We start from the raw sequence: 20,957 nt of genomic DNA on the forward strand, positions 1-20,957 counted from the left end.
TTTTATTAATATTATTATTAGTAACAGTAGTAGTAGATAGTAAACAACAAGGCTCTAAGAGGTGGTACCATCTTACAGTCAACCGAGGGAACAACACGAAATAAAATTTGAAACAACTTAGGTCAAACAAGTGGCGTACGTTGATGACCTTACAGGAGCAGGAAAAGTGGAGGACATCAAAAAGTGGTGGGGCTTGGTTACATCGCGAGGTCCACAAATAGGGTACCACCCAAACGCCAGTAAGTCCTTCCTCATTGTGAAGCCAGAACATTATGACCGGGCAATGGAGGTGTTTGGCGGAAGTGAGGTCAAAACAACAAAGGATGGCCAAAGACATCTAGGCGCAGTAATTGGCACTACGGACTTCAAGACCGAGTACGTAGCGGGAAAGGTGAATGAGTGGGTTAGGGAATCCAAGCTCTGTCTGAGATTGCTAACACAGAGCCACATGCGGGTCTTGCAGCATTCACCCATGGAGTCAAGCATCGCTGGAACTACCTGATGCGTACTATCCCTGATATCGGACCCCTCCTCCACCCTCTGGAAGAAGCTATCAGTGTCAATTTCATTCCCAAATTAGTGAAACACCCTGAATTAACCCCAGCAGAAAGATCACTCCTTGCACTTCCATCAAGACTGGAAGGAATGGGACTAACCAATCCAAAGGAGATTGCTGCCACCGAACATCAAAATTCAGTTAAGCTTACGGCAGCCCTCACGGACCACAAAATAGCCCAGAACGCAACAGGGGAGGTGGATACCAGTGAAGTAAACAAGATTCGTAGGTCCATTACGACAGAATGATAGCACGGCCAAAGTGATAAGCTGCAGCAACTGTTGCTGCAGGTATCAGAGAATTTGAAAAAAAAAGTAGCTACAGCGCAGGAGGTGGGCGCCTCGAAGTGGTTAACTAAGTTACCGATAAGGGCAAATGGTTTCAGTCTCAATAAACAAGAATTTACAGATGTCATTGCTCTAAGGTACGGTCGGCCAGTAGAAGGGTTGCCCTCCCAATGCGTGTGTGGCTCTACCTATGACGTCGATCACGCCATGGTGTGCAAGAAAGGGGGCTTCATTTACATGAGGCATGACGAAGTAAGGGATCTCACAGCAAATATGTTGAAGGAAATCTGCCGTAATGTCATGGTAGAACCGACCCTCCTTCCATTGGACGGTGAGATCTTCCAACATAGGACTTCAAACACATCCAACGAAGCCCGTGTTGACGTCAGTGTGCGCGGATTCTGGACGCGGGGACAGCGAGCCTTCTTCGACATCAGGATTTTTGATCCCATGGCTGCATGTTACCATAACTTAGCTCTCGGTGCGGCACACAGTAGGAACGAGAACAGCAAGATAAGGGCATACGGGGAGAGAATTCAGAACGTTGATCAAGGCAGCTTCACTCCTCTAGTGTTCACAACCTCTGGGGGGATGGGACCAAGTGCAAGATGTTTCTATGCCAGACTCGCGGAGTTGATCTCCGAACAGAAGCAGCAGCCCAGAAGTTATGTTACAGCCTGGATGAGATGTCGACTGTCTTTCTCTCTCCTTCGGTCGGCTTTGCTCTGCCTCAGGGGAACGAGAGCATCTGCCCCAAAGCCGACAACAGCTGCAGATATTGACTATGAGGCTACAGTCACTGAATGCCGCATAGACATGCGGCTCAACTAATTCAACACAGCTAGGATAGCTACTTATGTATTAGGATACTTAATATTAATGTAATAAAATAGTGGCGAAGGTGTTGCTATTGGGGGAGGCTGGAGGCCACGTTAAAAAAAAAGTAGTAGTAGTAGTAGTAGTAGTAATACTAGCAGTACTACTACAAGTACTATAGCGACAATATCTAAGACTACAAATAGCAAATTCTGTACAAATTTTTTCAATCACTCCTTAGACGAAGTGAAAGAGAGACCCACGTAATGTTACCTGTATATAAGACTTCTTAATAGCCTCTCAAGATGAACTTTTAAAAGACATCACCAAAACTGTCCAGAGTAAGAGTGAGGTAGGTACAGTAGGTTAGACGGAGAAAGGGAGAGAAGGGGAATGGAGAGATCGAGGGATATATAGAGAGAGAGAAAAGGGGATGAGGAGACATAGGGAGTAGAGAAGGGGGGAGGGGAGGAGTGATCATATAAGAGTCATAATTAAGCACTAAGACAAAAGCACAACGCCTTTATATACTTCAGGATGTTACGACCCCTAGATAAACTGAGTCGAGTTGTTCTGTGTCTCGTTTCTCAGGTTGTTATTGTTAAGCCTTTTGAATAATTCCACGAATATTGTAATAAAATATCCATACCTCTAATTACGCTTATTATGACAAAGGGTTATGTCATGGCAGGTGTGAGAAACAGGTGTTCGTGTTAACAAAGATAAGAGCGTTTCACACACACACACACACACACACACATCCGGACGTTTACTTTTTGTTTTGTTTCTCAGCTACATAAAGCTGTTCCATAACGCATCATTCGGAAGCCTTACATTTGTGTGAAATAAAAGCTATAAAACCGTAAATTAAGCTGTGTTTTTCATGTGTTGAGCTTAGAGAAGAGAGAAAACTTGAGTACATTACAACACTGCTACAGGATTCTCGGGGCTAACACCTCCTTCCCTCCCCGCCCCCCCGCCCCCCCCGCTCCCCCTCACCGTACCTACTCACCCATCCTTTTTGGAGTGCAGGAGGGAAAGGCGTGGGGGGGAGGGGGGAGTATGTGATCATCGGGTGCAGGGAGCAGCGAGGGACACTAAGGACAGTACCAGTGCCACCTCTTCACCGCTGACACCATATCCTCTCAGTTGACACTATCCTAGGTATGTGTACCATCACCTTCTTTCTCTTTCTCTTAATAAGAACATAAGAATGAAGGAAGCTGGGGCGAGCATATTGATCCTTGCTCGGTAGCCCTATTTATCTCAAACAAATATTATTCATATATCTGTCCAACTAATATTTGAAATATCCCAACGAGTCTAAGTTAATGATGGTATTTGGTAACTTGTTCCACTCATCCACAACTCAATTTACACACAAATGTTTACTTAATTCCTTTCTAAATCGAAATTTATGTAAACTGAAACCGATGCTACGTGTTCAATCATTACTTGGTAGTTTAATTACTTTATTTATATCATTTTTCTTTGAGCCCAACTTCCATTCACATACCGATCGTAGCGCCTCGCACTCTATGTCTCCCAAGAGAATACAAATTCTGTTTTCTGAATCTTTCTTTATACTCCAGGATCGTAATGTCCGGAATTATCTTTAGGGAATCAATATCCGTTCTATAGTACGGTGACTAAAGTTAAATCGTATAATCCAAGTGAGATTTCACATATGCAAGATATAGTTGTAAGATTATGTAGCTACTTCTGTTACAAACGCTTCTAGATGTGTACCCCATACCCTCTTATCCTGATTTTGTACAAATTCATTGTTGTCTGGAGTCTAGACCTTTGGTTCCTGCAGATCAATGACGCTAATCTTTCAGCTCATAGTTATTTCCCTGCTTCCATAACCTTGCCTCAAAACTTTACCTTATTATTATTATTATTATTATTATCAATCAATCAATAAAGGCTAGTGACAAGGCTGACAGAGGTTCAGTGGAAGTTTAAATTATTATTATTATTGTTATTATTATTATTATTATTTACATTTATATCATGAGTATATACACATACTTTCAGTAGAGCTGATATACAGTAATCGGATAAGGGGGTGGAAGTGATGCAGAAGAGTGTGGAGTGAAATAAAGGACACACAGACAGCCAGGATCATGTCTTGACGGCTAAATATATACTATTGCAATGGTAATCTCTATCAACGTGAAAATATAAGATTAATAGTTTCCAATGTTATAGTAAAGTACGTGTTAAAAAATACTAATACTTAGACATTAAATATATATATCTTTAAGTGATGATTCAAAGTAAGGGAGCGTAGTTCTTGTTTTTATGGGTGGGGGTAAGTTGTCCCACACCTTCACACTATGATATTTTATGGAGGTCTGGGACTGAGAGGAGCGCATCAGGAGTTGTTTTAATAGGTCTTGGTGTCTTAAGTTGTACAGTATCTCTGGTTATTCTGGAACTGGAAATAACTATGCTCAATCAAGTGATTAAATGATTTATAAACGATTCGAGTACAGCAGGAAGTGTTAATATCCTTAAATTTTAACAATTTCAATTTACCGAATTGTCCGCGTTTGTGTGATCATTTTTTTTTCAAGTAGGTCATTGTCCACACGTCTCTCCTCAGGGCAGCATTTCTGTTGCTATGTTTATTATTATTATTATTAGTAGTAGTAGTAGTAGTATTTGCTATCTGTTTCTGTTAACTTTACAAGCAACAAGACTTGTAGAGTGAAAAACAAATATCTTGAAAGAAATTGAACAAGAATACGACACTTGTGTATGCGAGTATGCTTATAGAGAGAGAGAGAGAAACATTAGCAACATTATTATAATTATTGCCATTATTAATACTATCATTATTATTATTATTACCACAGGAGTTTGGAGAGACAACATCATCATGAAGGCGGTGGTGTGTCTCGTGGTGGTGATTTTGGTTTACCTGGCCGGCTTCGGTCATGCTAGTGTTATCAAGGGTAAGGTTTCCTTCTCTAATGTGCCAACCCAGGTGCAAGAGGTCAAGCAGGTGGAAGAAGAGCAACAAGGCGACGGAGATGACCTGATCAAAGACCCTGATTGGGTGCCAACCGCTGAAGACTACCATTAGTAAGTAGCAATAGAAGGCTTTATGGTTTTACTAGATAAAAGCCAAGACTAAAATTCACGGTACTCTCTCTCTCTCTCTCTCTCTCTCTCTCTCTCTCTTCTCTCTCTCTCTCTCTCTCTCTCCCTCTCTACCCTTCTCTCTCTATTTATCGCCCACTATCACTCTCTCTTCTCTCCCTCTATCTCTGTTACTCCTTTACAAAGACAAAACAAAATGAAAAATCCTCATTAAACTCTTTAGTTCACGGTTCAATTAATTAGCAAATAAACTATTATTATTGAAACAACTATGATTTTGTTTAGTGGGAGTTAGGGTGGGGTACAAAAGTGGTCTTTCCCTGTCCTTAAAATCTGTCATAGTTCTCAACTCTTTTTCAATGTTGGGAATTTTAATTCGATCCGTCATCTGGGACAATAATTGGTGACCTTCTTAACTTTTAATACAATCCTGTTTGTGTTCCTTCCACGATGACTGTATACATTGTAGTCACCTCGCTACCATGATCATCAGTATACATTGTAGTCACCTGGCTACCATGATCATCAGTATACATTGTAGTCACCTGGCTACCATGATCATCAGTATACATTGTAGTCACCTGGCTACCATGATCATCAGTATACATTGTAGTCACCTGGCTACCATGATCATCAGTATACATTGTAGTCACCTCGCTACCATGATCACTAGTATACATTGTAGTCACCTGGCTACCATGATCACTAGTATACACACTTTTGGCAACGCAACTCCTCTATTTTGTAGCGAAGACGAGGACGAAGACGAGGACGAGCTGTGGGATTATGCTGACGACCCCGAATGGCAGCCTGAGTACGAGGACGAGGACGAGGACGAGCTGTGGAGCTCTGACGACGACCCTGACTGGCAGCCCGAGGACGAGGACGAGCTGTGGAGCTCTGACGACGACCCTGACTGGCAGCCCGAGGGCGAGGACAAGGGCGAGATCAAGAACATAGTGTGAGTAAACGTTTTCACTGTCTCTGGGTCTCGCTAAATACTCTTCCCGTATCGTAACATCCTATCTCGGTCTCACTAAATTCTGTCTCTTTCAAACTAGATTTTATTTCCTAAACTAAACTAACCTACCCTGACCTTACTCAACCTAACCTAACCTAACCTAACCCTACTCAGGCTAAACTAACCTAACCCAACCCAGTGCTGGCCTAAGGGCTCGTTTACACGATCAGTCTCGGAGTATGTTTCCGAAGCATGGTAACGAAGCCGTGCTCGGGCAGTAATCGTGTAGACGGCAACACTGAACCACCAACCCTTCCTGGGCAGTTACGTGTGGGAGCCTAATAGTTGCGCGGCCACCTACGTGGGTCCCTGCCACACCACACAGACGCGCAAGTTAAAAGTAATGATGGACGTTGTGCCGTCGCCAACACCTCCCACCAGTTAACCTCAGGAGTCAAGGCCACCATTTGAGTGGACAAGACGTTAACGTTACAACTTATTGAGCTGTATAGGGACCGGCCATGTCTCTGGCAGGTCAGAAGTGATGGATACAGAAATAGAAACGAAAAATGTAAAGTTTATGGGACCTGTATAGTTATGTGAAAAATGTAAATATGTGCATGCATGCATACCTCTGTATACAAACGTACTGTACTGCTTGCATGCACACATTGCCGTGTAAAGCTATTAATGTAATGATGGAACACGGTAATACAATCCATTATTCGACAGTATCATTGTGGGTACGTGCACACCGTTATCATACTGGACGTTGATAAAACACACAAACTGTTACCTTATGGTAATCATTCCGTAGCGTTTTGTAAATGGCTTCACAAGTTTCGGGAATAATATTTGTGAGAGAACTCTTGGAGATTCGTGACGTGAACTGCAGGCTTCCATAGCTTGCTCCGGTTGCCAAAATACCTGAGGGTCACCTCCAGTCTTGCTCCTGGACTTATAGAGTCCCTCATATTTGTATCCGTCCTGGAAATATGTGGACACATTTTATCCAAGAGTGTGTTGTACATTTCAGGGGTCATGAATGTATCGTTGCACGTCCTGTGTGTTCTCACGCTGCATTTCAGCAAAGATTTGGTTATAAGTACCACACGATTTGTTCCTTAACCAGTTTTTCACCCACACAGTCCGTTTCTTGTTTTTTCTTCAGTATCATGCCAGCAGCCAAAACACACAACAGTGAGGCCGTCCATTGCCGACTCGTCTGTCTGGGAGCCATGAACCTCTTGCCCAGTAGTCTACCACACACTGATCTGGAACGATGGTGTGGCAGTTCCGTGTAATTTTTTTATATTATTATTATTGATTGGGCACTCCCCTACATCCTTGTGTAAGGTGAAGCGCAGAAGCGTTTACAGTGCCCAACGCGGAAGCATGCTAAGTTCATGCTTGCCTTTATGTCTCATGAGTTAAGGGCGTAGAAGCCTGAAGAGTCAAGGGCATAGAAGCCTGAAGAGTCAATGGCTTATGTCATCAAGTTATTGGAAGCTCCAACAACTTGTCCCTGAATACGAATTCGCAACTTTCGACTTACAACAGGTACCTACTTTACTGATAGGTGAACAGGGACTAATGGGGGCTAGGAAGTAAGTCCAAACAACTTCCACCGGCCCGGGAATCGAGTTCCGTGTAATCACACCGTCCACTAAACAGTGGTCAGTACCTTGCTCCGACCCCTTGCTTCGCCACTGATCCGAGGCGTGCGCAACCACCATACGTGGTAACTGATCGTGTAAACGAGCCCTTACACTCCCAGGTCAATGCATTTATTTATAGAAACAGCAGTGCATGTTGAACAAAAAAAATATAACTTTCCAATTTGTCCAATAAAAATTATAATTAAAGGATTTTAATTTCCAGCAGTGAAGCAACATAACATAAAATTTCGCATAATATCTGTTTCATCCATATGTTATACAATTTAAATCATTCAAAACATCGTAAATATATTGACAGATCTTTGTTACATAATGTGTTTCACCCAGGAATTCATTTATATCCGCAAAGTTGAGCACAATATATCTGCTGGGACAGTGAGCCTGAACACTTCAATAATACCTTAATTTCTGCACCGGGCGTCCCAATCCACCTGCTTGTCTCTATCTTTAAGTTATGTGACATTAATCGTAGTAGTGTAAATGGTTCACGGCTATACTCAGGGATGAACTGCCTGCTCAATTAAACATTATATACCTGACTTGTAAGTCACGTATTTTGTTGTACCAGATACGGTAAAATCGTACAACAGATCGTACAGCTGCTACACACCGATGTCAAGGGCCTCCCATGCCAAGATGAGTCGATCTCCGCAAACGATACCGTACAACAGATAGCCAACAAAATCTACTCCGTCAACATGGACACAGGCGCTGCCCGCCAAGTGTTACGTCAGTCTCTGGCGTTAGCAAAACCCGACAACATCCTTCTTCATAATTTGAGTGCTGAGCAGGACCTCGACCAACACAAGAGTGAAGAACAAGGGGTTATCCTCGAGCACCACCCGACGGTTCTCGAGATGCATTCCAACAACAACTACCACAATCTGCCCTCGAGGAAGAACAAACGCCATGTCCATTGTCCAGTCTCACCAGTAGGGTCAGTCTCAAATTGACCACACTCAGGACGAAGATGGCAGGAACGACGGATTCGGATATAAAAATATTTTTGTTGCGAGAGAGAGAGAGAGAGAGAGAGAGAGAGTTGTAAATGTTTGTAAGTGGAAGAATATGGGGAAATAGGTGATGAGGCGATGATGAGAAAGGTAGAAGACTGTACTGCTTACTACTTTGCTGTCACTTGGAATCGAGTATGGCGATCATCCAGCTATGATACAATGGTATGAGTTATTAAGGATGCCACCTAAGGATGAGTTTTGAGGTGACCAGCAGGGTAGTTCACAAATGTTACACATGTGGGGCACTACATCTAGTGCGGGAGGGGAGGCGGTAGCGTCTTTCCGGCGTTGGTGGCTGTTTGCATCGTTTTGGAGTCAGGCAAACTCGAAAATATTTACACCTTCTTATATGGTGCTCTTCCAACCGTTACGGTTTGGAGTAATCGTATCCCAGGTGAGGGAGTCAATTTGGCACTTTTTCAGGTTTGGCAGGTTTGTCTTAAGACTCTCCTTATACCTTTTCAGCTGCCCGTCAGCGTTATGTTTACTATTCGTTGGGTGACTGTAAAGTAGCTGCTTTGGCAGTCTACTGTCGTCCATACAGGTAACATGGCCAGTCCAGCGTAGTTGTTCATGGATAATTGTAGCCTCAATGCTCCTACAGTTGGTGTCAACAAGAATACTGGCATTTGTTCTATTGTCTTCCCAGCGAACTCGAAGGATGGAACATAAACTACGTTGGTGAAAGTTTTCAAGTGCCTTAAGGTGCCACCTATATGTGACCCATGTCTCGCTGACATATAAAAGGGTGGTGAGGACCACTGCTCGATATACGTGTAAATTTGTTGATAATTTTAACTCCCTACAACTGAAGACGTGGTTTCAGAGTCTGCCAAAGGCTTGATATGTACATTTGATCCGATGTTGAATCTCTTCATCGATGTCCGCGGTGGTGGACAGGCGGGAGCCGAGATACTGAAAGTGGATAGATGTCTGAACCAGGGCAGGCTGAAAGAGAATCTGAGTCTTACTTATAATCACCTCAAGGCCGAAGTGTGCATACGCATCTGTGTAGGTGTTCAGGATCTCCTGTAGGTCGCATTCAGTGTGAGCGACAAAGGTGAGGTCGACTGCATACTGAAGTTCAGTTATGGAAGCTGCCGACACCTTTGTTCCTGCCTGGAGTCGTCATATATTGAAAAAACTTTTCAGCCGGTAATCGATGTCCACCGCTGGCTAAATTGACACTGGCACGAGTGAGGAAGGCTGCCAAGCAAATGGAAAAGAGAGTTGGTGTCAGTACACACCCTTGATTAACCCCCGTTAGGATGGGGAAGACTCAGACTGGGTGCCATTGTGCAGGACACTGCCGTTCATGCCATCGTGGAGTTGCCTTACAATGTCGATGAATTTTGGTGGACGTCCAAAACAGCTGAGGGTCCACCAGAGGTGACATGGTCACATCACGTGATAGGTAAGTTCCTTCAAGGAGCGGCCCTAAGAATGTTATGTCAGCACATAGAAGCCGGCTACTGCAGGCACTCTCACTCAACCCCTCACACCAACATGACGTATTTTAGAAGAGCTCTTTAATATAGCCTCCGTCCTCATTTAACACTCATAGCTACAGTGATTAAGTTACGGTGATATACACTTAGAACTGTATATAATATATTTTCTCAATAAATACAGAAGGGACAGTTGGGTTTCGCTACTAAGACCCTATATACTTTTTCATGTTCCAGCCTCATTAACTCATCAAGAATCAACGGTTAAAGGGCCACTTCATAGGGCAAGCAGTACTTCCACCTGAACACTAACATAAAGCTGCTACACTATATACATTTCACCACCCTGTGTGCGAACCCACACACACACACACTGAAAGACTAGAGGGGACACACACACACACGCGCGCGCGCGTGCATGCACAATACAAAAAATCCCACAGCTATTGAATACTTTTCTTAAATGGGCGTTGTAATATTTGCAGCGGGTATAAGCAGTACCAATACGGCAATAAGGGGGTAGACGTGTCGGAACTTTCTCATGGCGTGGAGCCCCTGGGTGGTGGTGGCCAGCACGTGGACTTGAGCACCGGAGTGGAGCCAGAGAGAGGTGATGACGATGACTTCTCCTTAGGTGATTGGTTGGAACATCAGTGGGGACATGTGAGTACCCTTCTCTCTATATGCACCTCCTTCTGGATGTGTGGTGATGGTGTAACACTTTAATGCCACCATCCTCATCTTGGGCCAAACTACTGCAGATCCCTTTAACTCACTTTCTGTGAAATATTGATTTAACCATAGTACTAAGAAAAAAGTTAAGGCAAAAATGTTTCAAGATTTTCAGATATCACACACACACACACACACACCGGGCTAACATCCTCTCTTTCCTTCTGATCTTCAACTAGGTTTCAGACACAGCGGAAAGCGTCGGTGACAAGATCTCAGACGTAGCGGACAATGTTTTCGACGCCGCCTCACACGTCGCTGGCACCGCTCACGACGTAGCCTCACACACCATCGACAAAATACAGGACGCGGCGGAGTCGGTAGGTGGCGTCACAGTAAACAAACACCAAGTTCCTATTCTTAGTGCCAAACGTTTGAAATCATTCCATACTCCTAGTCTTAAGGTGACACAAATGAAAAGTATTCTATCTTCTATATATAACTCCACACCTGATTTATTTTTTTTTATATTTGTTTTAGAGAGTTCAAAGTTGTCACAACTGATTTTTAGACACACTCACACACCTAAAGCGTCAACACGACCCTTTAAACTGTCCACCACCAGCGGGAAACGACTTGTCTAAAAACATCATTTCCTGGCGAAGACTTAATATATCACCTCACCTGGGAGTGTCGGGACACGCCAGGCTAGAAGAGGATTTTAGAATTTTGATAAAACTGTTTCCTTGTCATAACAGCTCCTTATCCAGCTTTAAGGATAACCATAATGTAAAGACCAAACCCCTTATCCTACCCTAATTCGAGGATCAAACCCCTTATCCTACCCTAATAAGAGGATCAAACCCCTTATCCTACCCTAATAAGAGGATCAAACCCCTTATCCTACCCTAATGAGAGGATCAAACCCCTTATCCTACCCTAATGAGAGGATCAAACCCCTTATCCTACCCTAATGAGAGGATCAAACCCCTTATCCTACCCTAATGAGAGGATCAAACCTCTTATCCTACCCTAATGAGAGGATCAAACCCCTTATCCTACCCTAATAAGAGGATCAAACCCCTTATCCTACCCTAATGAGAGGATCAAACCCCTTATCCTACCCTAATGGACAAGGTACTGACAACTTACAGACATGTGCTCTGATGGAGAGGGCAACGCAAGCAGCAAAGACCCGAGTGTGGGAAATTCTTCAACAGGTACAACAAGAACCTTACACTGACCCTAACACCGCCTCCAACACCGTCCCTAAATCCGCCCTTAACACTGCTCCTAACACTGAGTCTAACACTGGCCCTAACATGACCTCTCGGTACCAAATCCATGACCTCACGCTGCCATAACCATGACCTCTCGGTGCCACAGCCGTAACCTGGGTGGTCTTGAAGGTCAAAGGTCAAATAACACTATGGCTTAACACTAGCCACTGTTTTAACGTAAAAATAAATCTCACCGCCACAAGTAACTCGTTAACCTCAGCTATTACTTAAGATATATCTCGTATGAATGAAAGATATGAAAATAAAGCTATGATTAACTGCTATGAAAATGCACGGATTTAAAGTTGCTTAATATTATAAAATTTGGTCATTTGGTGATGATGGTTTAAGATATGATCCTCCGAGGACGATGGCTTTAACATGAATGGCATTGAGAAGCACATAACATTAACAAATATAACATTTTAACATTTCTAACATAGATAAAGGCTTATGCAAGTTATTCTAACTTTAAGCGTTTTAGAAGCTAAATTTAACAATATCAACGTATTTGGTAATAACCATGTTATAATTTTAACTTGTCAACCATTATAAAATGCTCTTTTAATAAATTCACTATTCCTTGGTCGAATCATTTTACTGTTTACCATTGTTTGCCTACATGCACTGTTAATTGTTGGAAGAGTTTACAGAATATCTATCTATCTATCTATCTATCTATCTATCTATCTATCAATCTATCTATCTATCTATCACTAGTTAATTTCAACATTCAAAGCATAAAAATTCAATTCCGTTTACAATCTTAACATTTCAGACATTGGGAGCAGTTTATGTAATATATAATTCTAACATTCAATATCTATGTTAAAAATATCCCAAATTACAGGTAGGAGAGCACGTTGTGACAGCATACCACCACGCCCGGGAGAGTGTGCCACGTCTTAAGACTTATATTGCCTCGGCTTTCTCCAAGTTCGGTTTACTGATACAACAGGGCCTCCACTACTGCTTCCAGAGACTCACCCACACCTACGACCAGGCGAGTTCCTCAATGTACAGTCGCCTGCACTTATATCTAATACAGTGGATGGCTCGTTTTGTGAGATGTGGCACTTCTGTGGAATGCTTATTTAGCATTCTTAGTGTGGCTACTGTTGTGAGGTTCATTAGGACCATCCCGGTAGCTTTAATACAGCACCGGTCACTGTTAATTAGTTCTCAATGTAAAGTAATGATACTGTGGTGATGATAATAATGATGCTACTACTAGTAATATCATTATTGTTATTGTTATTTATTATTAGAATTGTTATTATTATTATTATTGGTTTCAGTCTTAATAAACAAGAATTTACAGATGCCAATGCTCTAAGGTACGGTCGGCCAATAGAAGGTTTGCCCTCACAATGCGTGTGTGGCGCTTCCTATGATGGCGATCACGCCATGGTGTGCAAGAAGGGGGGCTTCATATGCATGAGGTATGACGAGGTAAGGGATCTCACAGCAAATATGGTGAAGGAAATCTGCCGGGATGTCATGGTAGAACCGACCCTCCTTCCATTGGATGGTGAGATCTTCCAACACAGGACTTCAAACACATCTAACGAAGCCCGTGTGGACGTCAGTGCTCGAGGATTCTGGACGCGGGGACAGCGAGCTTTCTTCGACATCAGGAATTTTGATCCCATGGCCACATGTCACCGTAACCTAGCCCTCGATGCTGCACATAGGAGGAACGAGAACGACAAGAGAAGGGCATATGGGGAGAGAATTCGAAACGTTGATCAAGGCAGCTTCACTCCTCTAGTGTTCACAACCTCTGGTGGGATGGGACCAAGTGCAAGATGTTTCTACGCCAGACTCGCGGAGTTGATCTCCGAACAGAAGCAGCAGCCCAGAAGTTATGTTACAGCCTGGATGAGATGTCGACTGTCTTTCTCTCTCCTTCGGTCGGCTTTGCTCTGCCTCAGAGGAACGAGAGCTTCTGCCCCAACTCCGACAACTACTGCAGATATTGACTATGAGGCTACAGTCACTGAATGCCGCATAGATCTGCGGCTCAACTAACTCAACACAGCTAGGATAGCTACCTATGTATTAGGATATTTAATATTAAGGTAATAAAATGGTGGCGAAGGTGTGGCTATTGGGGGAGGCTGGAGGCCACAGAAAAAAAAAGTAGTCGAAAAAAAGTAGTAGTAGTATCTTTTTTACACACACACACACACACACACACTATACATACAGAAACACACCTTTTTACACACCTAAACACTCCGTCACACGCATATTCTATACACATAAACACGCCCACGTCTCTCTTCTAATGGTAAAACAGCTGCCACTCTTACTTTAACTTGTACCGGATATGAGAGAGAGAGAGACTCATCAATAACATCCCACACCACTACTCCCCAACCCTACACCAACCACCCGATAAGGCCTCCCATTCTCCCCCTACTTTTCTTAACTTACTAATCATCCGTTTTATCTACTGTAGGCATTGCAGTTTTCTCCACATGTTACTGTATGTTTCTCGTCTCACAGGCGACTCGGTACATGTAACAGCGCCACAGTGGGAGTCAAGGTACCTCAGCTGGGAGTTGGTGGGGAGGGGGCGGAGACAACAGAGTCCTTCAACATGGTATATCTCAGTGAGGGAGGGAAGGGCCATCCCCACCATCACGCAGTTGGAGTACCTTGACGCTTACTGCGGCGATGTCACATGTACCTAGTCGGCTGTGAGCCGTGGAACATAACAGACTGTGTGTGAGGAACTGTACACTCGCTATCAGAAGTAACCATCCACTCCACCACTTAGCCCCTTGGACTGGACGGGTCCTTTCTGCAGGGGAAGTCATGTTGTGTGGAAAGGAGAATTGTCGACTTGGGGGGGGGGAGTGTGGGAGGGTAGTATGCGATGCAAGTTCCACATCAGAAAAGGAGTGGTTTATATGCTTGGAAGAGTAGCAGGTAGTAGGCAGCTACCAAACAGGGAGGTACTATCACCTGGGAAGATATTGGAAACATAATGTGTTGTTCAATGATAGACCCTGCTGCCATATGGCATCACAAAAATTGTGACCAAGTCCAGGATGCTGATCTGACTTTCTGCTTCATTTACACCGGGCACAGGTCATCGACCCACATCGGAGCCTAGGGGGCGAAAAGCTAAGAATAAAAAGTTATATTAATGTACACCACGAAGATGCCGGAAAACCAGCTTTTCTAAGTGAGACAAATTGTATGAGGGTAGAAACACAGAGGAAGGCAGAGCATTCCACAGTTTGGCTGTGTGAGGAAAGAAGGAGGTACTATAACGGGTTATTCTAGAGTGACCGACATCCACAGAGAAATGGTGGGCACCGCGGGCAGGACGTGTGTTACGAGCCCACGGCCTTGCCGGCGGTACACAGGATGCCAAATCCACCGAACATTGCCCGTTAAAGTACCTGTAAAAGAGAGAAAGTGAAGCAACAGTGCGGCGAAGAAAAAGGGAAGAAAGATTGTCAACTAAAGGATGAGAGTTAATAAGACGAAATGCCTTTGATTCCACCCCATCTAACAGTTGGACAGAAGAAGAGCCACCCTTGTAAGCCTATAATTTGGCCACTATTCGCCAATCAACTATTCTTAAGTGTCCATCTTGGGCTGGGTGTGGAGCCATAGCCAGCACCATTGCCACTACCACATCATGATATGGCATTAATTTTCACAATTATAATAAACATATTACAGGGTAGACAAGTCACAGTCTATCCAACAAGTTTTTCTTTTCTTGTGAATTAGTAGTGATTTTTTTTTTCAAGAACAGTAGTGGCGAGAGGTGGAAGTGATCAAGTAACAGCCTCGTTCAGTGTTAATGTGGTGACCAAGCCACGCCCCATTCTCTCTTATGTTGTCATATGAGGGACATTCCCTCGCGAAAGCCAGGCGCCTTTATCAACATTAATGACACATTACCTGCCAAAAGTTCACTCTCATTCCTCCCCAGAACCACAAGTAATGGCATAGATAACTAAGGGAAAGTTAAGTCCATATAGCACCTCCCCAGACACCCGATCATTAAGGCTGTCAATGTCAAGCTACATCCACTTACCTTAACACCTTCTTCAGGTATTAAGGTCTTTGACTTGCGCCTTCCTACCTTACACGGGTCTACTACCCCTAACTCTTCCCCCTACCAATACCTCCCCCACCTTTTTGTGAACTGTCTTGTAGAAAGTCCCTGAGGTCGCATGTGTGCTAGTAGGAAGGGTGGATAACTACATTTGACCGTGCCTATACATCCTAATCGATCATTCTTTTTTTATCTGCTGTTATTCATATATTGGCTACTTATCATTCATTCTGTCGAGTATTTCGTTATTATTCGTTCTTGTTATCTAGTTTAATATAGCATCTGTCTCCGCCTTATACAGGTACGAGGGTCGGAGGTCCTGGACAAACTGCAACAGAAGTTACAGGAAGGCGACGCTCAAGTGGCCGAATTCTTCCAGCTGGTTGGCCAGAAGGTGAGTTCTCAAAGGCGACATGGTCGTTGTTTACTTATGATCATCTGTTATCATCCCTCTGGTGAATCCTTAACGTTTACCCAATTTTCGTTCCTCTATGCGTATTTTAGTACGATCTTCTTACCAACGAAAACACTAAAACTGCCCTCAGATTTACGAGCGAAAGCGCGTATCTTTCACTAATATGTGAAGGGTTCGAGTCCTGCTTAACCCAGATACGCGTGACCCTCATTACCAAATATCATAGGTTTCCTCCGGGTATAAAGTACTCCGATTTTCTCCCGTAATAACACTAGAGGACCATCCAACCGAACGTCTAGTAAGCTGATAAGTGGTGAAATGGCAAATAAATAAAAACTATTATGGATGGCTTACAAAAAAAGTTTTCATTCACAAAACAAGCCACTGAGGCGGAAGCTTCCTGTATTGTCTTAGTTGACAAAAAATAAGGACTATTTTTTTCTGACAAGTGAAAAATTTACATTTCAGATGCCTATAATTTCAAGCAATAAATAATAATAATAAAAAAATACATAGATGTTTTAGTTGTCGTAGATATCAAATTGAAAGACTCATCCAATATTTTTGACACTGTAACTTTATGAACACTTAATACAATATTGACAATGCAGTTACAACAGTGAACCATCAATTTCATGGCAGTTCATGTACACAGTATAATCTCTGGATTGACTAAGAATGGCAAATTTCACTACGGTACTACTCTGAGGGCGAACATAGGTGCGCACCCGATCTGGTTTGACCACGTGGGAAGTCACTACAGTATCCTAGTAATAAATAAGTCAAGTGTAGAAGGTAAATCCAATATGACCGCCATTTAGTTTATTAGAAATTCATAATTTTGGTCTTAGATTATTACACATAACATAGAAAACCATCAAATAACTTTCTAACCATACAATTATTCTAGTCTATTACCTCATGTCAATGTGTTGCTTTAATTACCCAAGATGGCCGTCATGCCATTAGCCCGAAGGTCGCAATTTGGTTATATAACATTACACTAAGCAATCCAATCACGTCGACACGCCATTAGAGTTATCGCAAAATACAGATACGTGAGTTACATTATGAAAGAAACTGATCAAGAGTCCCATATTGTTTTTGTTTACAGAGCCCCTTAGTGTTAACGTTTACAGAGTCCCTTGATGTTTGTGTTTAGAGAGTCCCTTGATGTTTGTGTTTAGAGAGTCCCTTGATGTTTGTGTTTAGAGAGTCCCTTGATGTTTGTGTTTAGAGAGTCCCTTGATGTTTGTGTTTACAGAGCCCCTTAGTGTTAATATTTACAGAGTCCTTGATGTTTGTGTTTAGAGAGTCCCTTGATGTTTGTGTTTAGAGAGTCCCTTGATGTTTGTGTTTAGAGAGTCCCTTGATGTTTGTGTTTAGAGAGTCCCTTCATGTTTGTGTTTAGAGAGTTCCTTGATGTTTGTGTTTAGAGAGTCCCTTGATGTTTGTGTTTAGAGAGTCCCTTGATGTTTGTGTTTAGAGAGTCCCTTGATGTTTGTGTTTAGAGAGTCCCTTGATGTTTGTGTTTAGAGAGTCCCTTGATGTTTGTGTTTAGAGAGTCCCTTGATGTTTGTGTTTAGAGAGTCCCTTGATGTTTGTGTTTAGAGAGTCCCTTGATGTTTGTGTTTAGAGAGTCCCTTGATGTTTTTGTTTACAGAGCCCCTTAGTGTTAACGTTTACAGAGTCCCTTGATGTTTGTGTTTAGAGAGTCCCTTAGTGTTAATGTTTACAGAGTCCCTTGATGTTTGTGTTTCTTTTAACTCCAGAAACAATTACTCAGCTTCAAGTGCACATCAATTACATTTTTGTCCACGGGGGCATCACAGTTTCACCGGATGTTTCGAAATAGAAGTTATCTCAATTTACAGGATGAGAGACTGTCCAGTACGCACACACACACACACACACACACATGTTACTAGCGTCTATAACTATATATTTGTAACACATCGAGACATATCGTGATGTACAGCCAAAATACGCGTGATAATTTCTAGCGTCTACATGTGATTGAGTCATAGCTGGTGAACACGTTACCTTTCATTCTAAATTATGTAAGATTTAACAACGAAGACAAAAACATGTTCCATAATACAAATAAAATGTTGTCTAAATAATGAAATTATTAAAAATCACAATCCTGTCTCACCTAAATTACCCTCAAGCAGATAATGCCAGAGAGTACCAAAAGTGACCCAGCAATTTTGTGCACAAGTGTCATGCCAGATAATTTTAGGTTCAGTTAGGTTTGGTTCGGTTAGGTTAGGTTATTCAAGTTTAACTCTGAATTAGGTTATGTTAGGTTACTTCAGGATATATAAGGTTAACTGCGGGTTAGAATGGGTTTAACTCTGGGTTAACTTTATTCTTGATTGATCACAAAAAGTTAATATGCAATAAAGAAATGAAATACAAACAACAGCAGCATTAACCTCACAACTACAACATAATATTAAGGTATAATCGAGGCCCCCAACACCCACCACCCTGTGTAGGAAAAATAGCTGATCACACACACACACATTCAGTTAAGTGGAGACATTACTCACCCCGTCACACCCATATCCCGCCTCACCCCACAGCAAACAATATTTAGTTGTATTGTCTCAATCATACTAACATTTAATTCTCCTTTCAGTAAAATATCTCTACACAACAGATTAATTTTATTTTAGCATCGTATAGTAAAATGTCTATAAAAAACGATAGACATTCTCACGCATGGACGCAAAAACACCAGCCATTTATATATATCTGTACATTATAATGTTTATCCTGTCTTTATCTTTCTTTGTAAGAAATTATTGTAAACAGAGTATGGATCTTTTACATCTCAGATGGAGACTTGGAGTCAGCAACAAGTACCCGAGAACGTGGATGAAGGACTGATCATCCATCACAACCAGCTGGAGCAGGAGGGCCACAATCACCAGCAGGAAGGAGGCCATCAACAGAGTGGCCACACAGAACAACTTGTACCCGATCTGTTCCAGGTGAGTGGATGAACCTGATTGTGGGGTGATAGCTATAAGGTGTTGCTTCCCTGTGATCGAGTGAGACAGAGAGAGGTTTCCAGGTAGAGAGAGATAGACAGTTTCCGGGTAGTCAGAGAGATAGGCAGTTTAGATAGGCAGAGAGATAGGCAGTACAGAAAGGCAGACAGATAGGAATTTCCAGGCAGGGAAAGAGATAGGCAGGTTCCAGACAGGGAGAGAGATAGGCAGTTTCAAAGTAGGCAAAGAGATAGGCAGTTCAGAGAGGAAGAGAGATAAGCTGTTTCTAGACAGGCAATTTCCAGGTTGGCAGAGAGATAGGCTGTTCACATAGGCAGAGAGATATGCAGTTTCCAGGCAGGGAGAGAGATAGGCAGTTTCCAGGCAGGGAGAGAGATAGGCAAGCTCAAGGCAGCGAGAAAAATTAAGAATCTGCGTCACTGTCTTTGCAGGATGAGGAGATTCGCATACATTTGAGCAAATTGGTGGAGGTGGGCGTGTTAGCTCAAGATGACCTAGTGGTCTTCTCACAGCAAGAGCAACAACAGGAACAGCACGAGCCAGCGGTCAAGTCACGCAGTTAAGCAGACGTCAGTGTAAGGAATGAGGGAGAGAAACGCAAACTGAACCAAACATTTGCCTTCTTGTCTATTACTCTAATTATATTTTTATTTCAACTCTTTGTCTTTTCTTCTCTTACTCCATCCTTCTCTTTTCTTTTAATTTTTCCTTTCTTTCTCTTCTCCTATTTTAAATCTCTGCCAATTTTTCTCATACTTATCTCACCCAATTTCACCTATGAGTAATCTAGCCACCCAATTTTCCCTTGTCACTAATTCACCTTATTATGTTAACCAATTTCATCGGGAACCCTCCATATGCTTCCAAAACAATGTCAAGATTTATTGAATATTTACCTGTGTAGTATGACATTGTACTTGTTCTGGTATAGTTTATGACATTGTACTTGTCCTGGTATAGTTAATGACATTGTACTTGTCCTGGTATAGTTTATGACATTGTACTTGTCCTGGTATAGTGTATGACATTGTACTTGTCCTGGTATAGTTAATGACATTGTACTTGTCCTGGTATAGTTTATGACATTGTACTTGTCCTGGTATAGTGTATGACATTGTACTTGTCCTGGTATAGTGTATGACATTGTACTTGTCCTGGTATAGTGTATGACATCGTACATATCCTGGTATAGTTAATGACATTGTACTTGTCCTGGTATAGTGTATGACATTGTACTTGTCCTGGTATAGTTAATGACATTGTACTTGTCCTGGTATAGTGTATGACATTGTACATGTCCTGGCATAGTTTGACAGTGTAATTGTACTGATTAATGTAGGATAATTTATGAAAAAAATATGAATAAAAATATTACCATGTAAAATTAAAGTAACAAAAACAGGTAATGCTTTATTTAAAATTTATTTTTCCCCGTTGTCGGTCGATGGCCTGTGGTCGGGTGGGCTATTCCCCGCAAAAAACAACAACAAAATAAAGTAGTTTTATTCCCCCTATCTACGGAGTTTTATTTCACCAGTTTACAGTGGGGTTTTAACCTGGTCAGGAGGCGTAGATGAGTCATGAACAGTCTCTCATGGGTAATGTGGGGGAG

At 42.4% G+C, this 20,957-nt stretch overlaps 1 protein-coding gene across 2 annotated transcripts; it reads left to right on the forward strand.

Moving 5' to 3' along the window:
* The first annotated feature begins 2,670 nt into the window (after positions 1 to 2,670).
* On the forward strand, positions 2,671 to 20,859 carry LOC121872456. 2 transcript variants are annotated; one of them, XM_042375226.1, is made up of 9 exons: positions 2,671 to 2,823; positions 4,524 to 4,752; positions 5,519 to 5,731; positions 10,360 to 10,537; positions 10,786 to 10,926; positions 12,677 to 12,829; positions 16,212 to 16,304; positions 19,169 to 19,324; positions 19,777 to 20,859. In XM_042375226.1, the coding sequence occupies exons 2-9, from the start codon at positions 4,547 to 4,549 to the stop codon at positions 19,906 to 19,908; spliced, it is 1,272 nt and encodes a 423-aa protein (XP_042231160.1). In that variant the 5' UTR covers positions 2,671 to 2,823; positions 4,524 to 4,546; the 3' UTR covers positions 19,909 to 20,859. The 2 variants fall into 2 exon arrangements, with proteins under 2 accessions (XP_042231160.1, XP_042231161.1); XM_042375227.1 differs by lacking the exon at positions 5,519 to 5,731.
* The last annotated feature ends 98 nt before the right edge of the window (positions 20,860 to 20,957 follow it).

Source organism: Homarus americanus, unplaced genomic scaffold, assembly GCF_018991925.1.
Source record: "Homarus americanus isolate GMGI-L3 unplaced genomic scaffold, GMGI_Hamer_2.0 scaffold11302, whole genome shotgun sequence".
Lineage (NCBI taxonomy): Eukaryota > Metazoa > Arthropoda > Malacostraca > Decapoda > Nephropidae > Homarus > Homarus americanus.

Coding starts and splice junctions, on each gene's coding strand:
- LOC121872456 (XM_042375226.1), top strand. CDS start 4,547: ATGAAGGCGGTGGTGTGTCTCGTGGTGGTGATTTTGGTTTACCTGGCC. Junction 10,927..12,676: donor TACAGGACGCGGCGGAGTCG/GTAGGTGGCGTC, acceptor CCCAAATTACAG/GTAGGAGAGCACGTTGTGAC. Junction 16,305..19,168: donor TCCAGCTGGTTGGCCAGAAG/GTGAGTTCTCAA, acceptor TTTACATCTCAG/ATGGAGACTTGGAGTCAGCA.